We start from the raw sequence: 867 nt of genomic DNA, 5'->3' as shown, positions 1-867 counted from the left end.
CAAACTTTTATATTCCTCTTAAGACAATTTCAAGGTAATTTGGAAAAAAATCTAAATAGAAGACATTGCTCTGTCAGTTTCGAAATATATTGATTTGGATATTTTATAACTGATTTTAATATTTTAAAATTGGTTTGTATTTGCTAAAATTGGTCTCAATATGCGATCAAACTGATCTGAATACAAGTTGAATTTTAATCTACATACTTTAAAACTTACCTGTATGTAAGTTCAAACTTGATTTATTTATGTTAACACATACTGAGATTAGTTTCAACAAATATACCGATTAATCTTAATACATATGCAAATTTACTTTAAAGTATGTACAGATTAGGTTTAACATATGCAGATCAGTTTTAAAACGTATCCGTATACATGTTAAAACTGATACCAATACATGTTAAAAACGACCTTAATATATGATAAAACCGATATGTATTTATGTTAAAGTTGATCAGTATAAATATCAGAACTGACCAGCATATATATCAAGACTGATCTGTATATGTGTAAAAGCTTATCTCAATATATATCAAAACTGATCGGTATTTACATTAAGATTAGTCTGTATAACTATTAAAACGGCCCCTTTAAATATATTAAAATTGGCACGTATATGTGTGTAATCTCCCCACTTACTGCTAGGATCTACGCCCCTATGCGGTGGACACGGTAACTGAGCGCTCTCTCCGGCAGGTGTTGGTGGCCAGCATAAGACCATGTCCCAAGTCGCGTTGCACCAGCGGTCTGCGAAAGAGGGAGAGAAAAGTGGCGTGGTAATAAACAGGGGTATAGGAATATATTACTTGCATGACGTGTGGATCGCGATTTTGATTTTGCAGTGATTCAGCGGAGGGCAAGGAT

The 867-nt window shown here is 33.3% G+C and overlaps 1 protein-coding gene across 1 annotated transcript in view; it reads right to left on the bottom strand.

Annotated features, from left to right (window-relative positions):
- LOC119589140 (calcitonin receptor-like protein 1) overlaps window positions 1–867 on the bottom strand; it is a 102,570-nt gene that overhangs the window by 10,750 nt on the left and 90,953 nt on the right. The window contains exon 3 of the mRNA XM_037937717.1: window positions 643–750. Coding sequence (XP_037793645.1) covers window positions 643–750 — 108 coding nt within the window. The remainder of the gene's footprint in view (window positions 1–642; window positions 751–867) is intronic.

This window comes from Penaeus monodon, chromosome 25 (assembly GCF_015228065.2).
Source record: "Penaeus monodon isolate SGIC_2016 chromosome 25, NSTDA_Pmon_1, whole genome shotgun sequence".
Taxonomy (NCBI): domain Eukaryota; kingdom Metazoa; phylum Arthropoda; class Malacostraca; order Decapoda; family Penaeidae; genus Penaeus; species Penaeus monodon.
The sequence above is the reverse complement of the archived record's forward strand: the minus strand, read 5'-3'. Positions and strand labels throughout refer to the sequence as shown.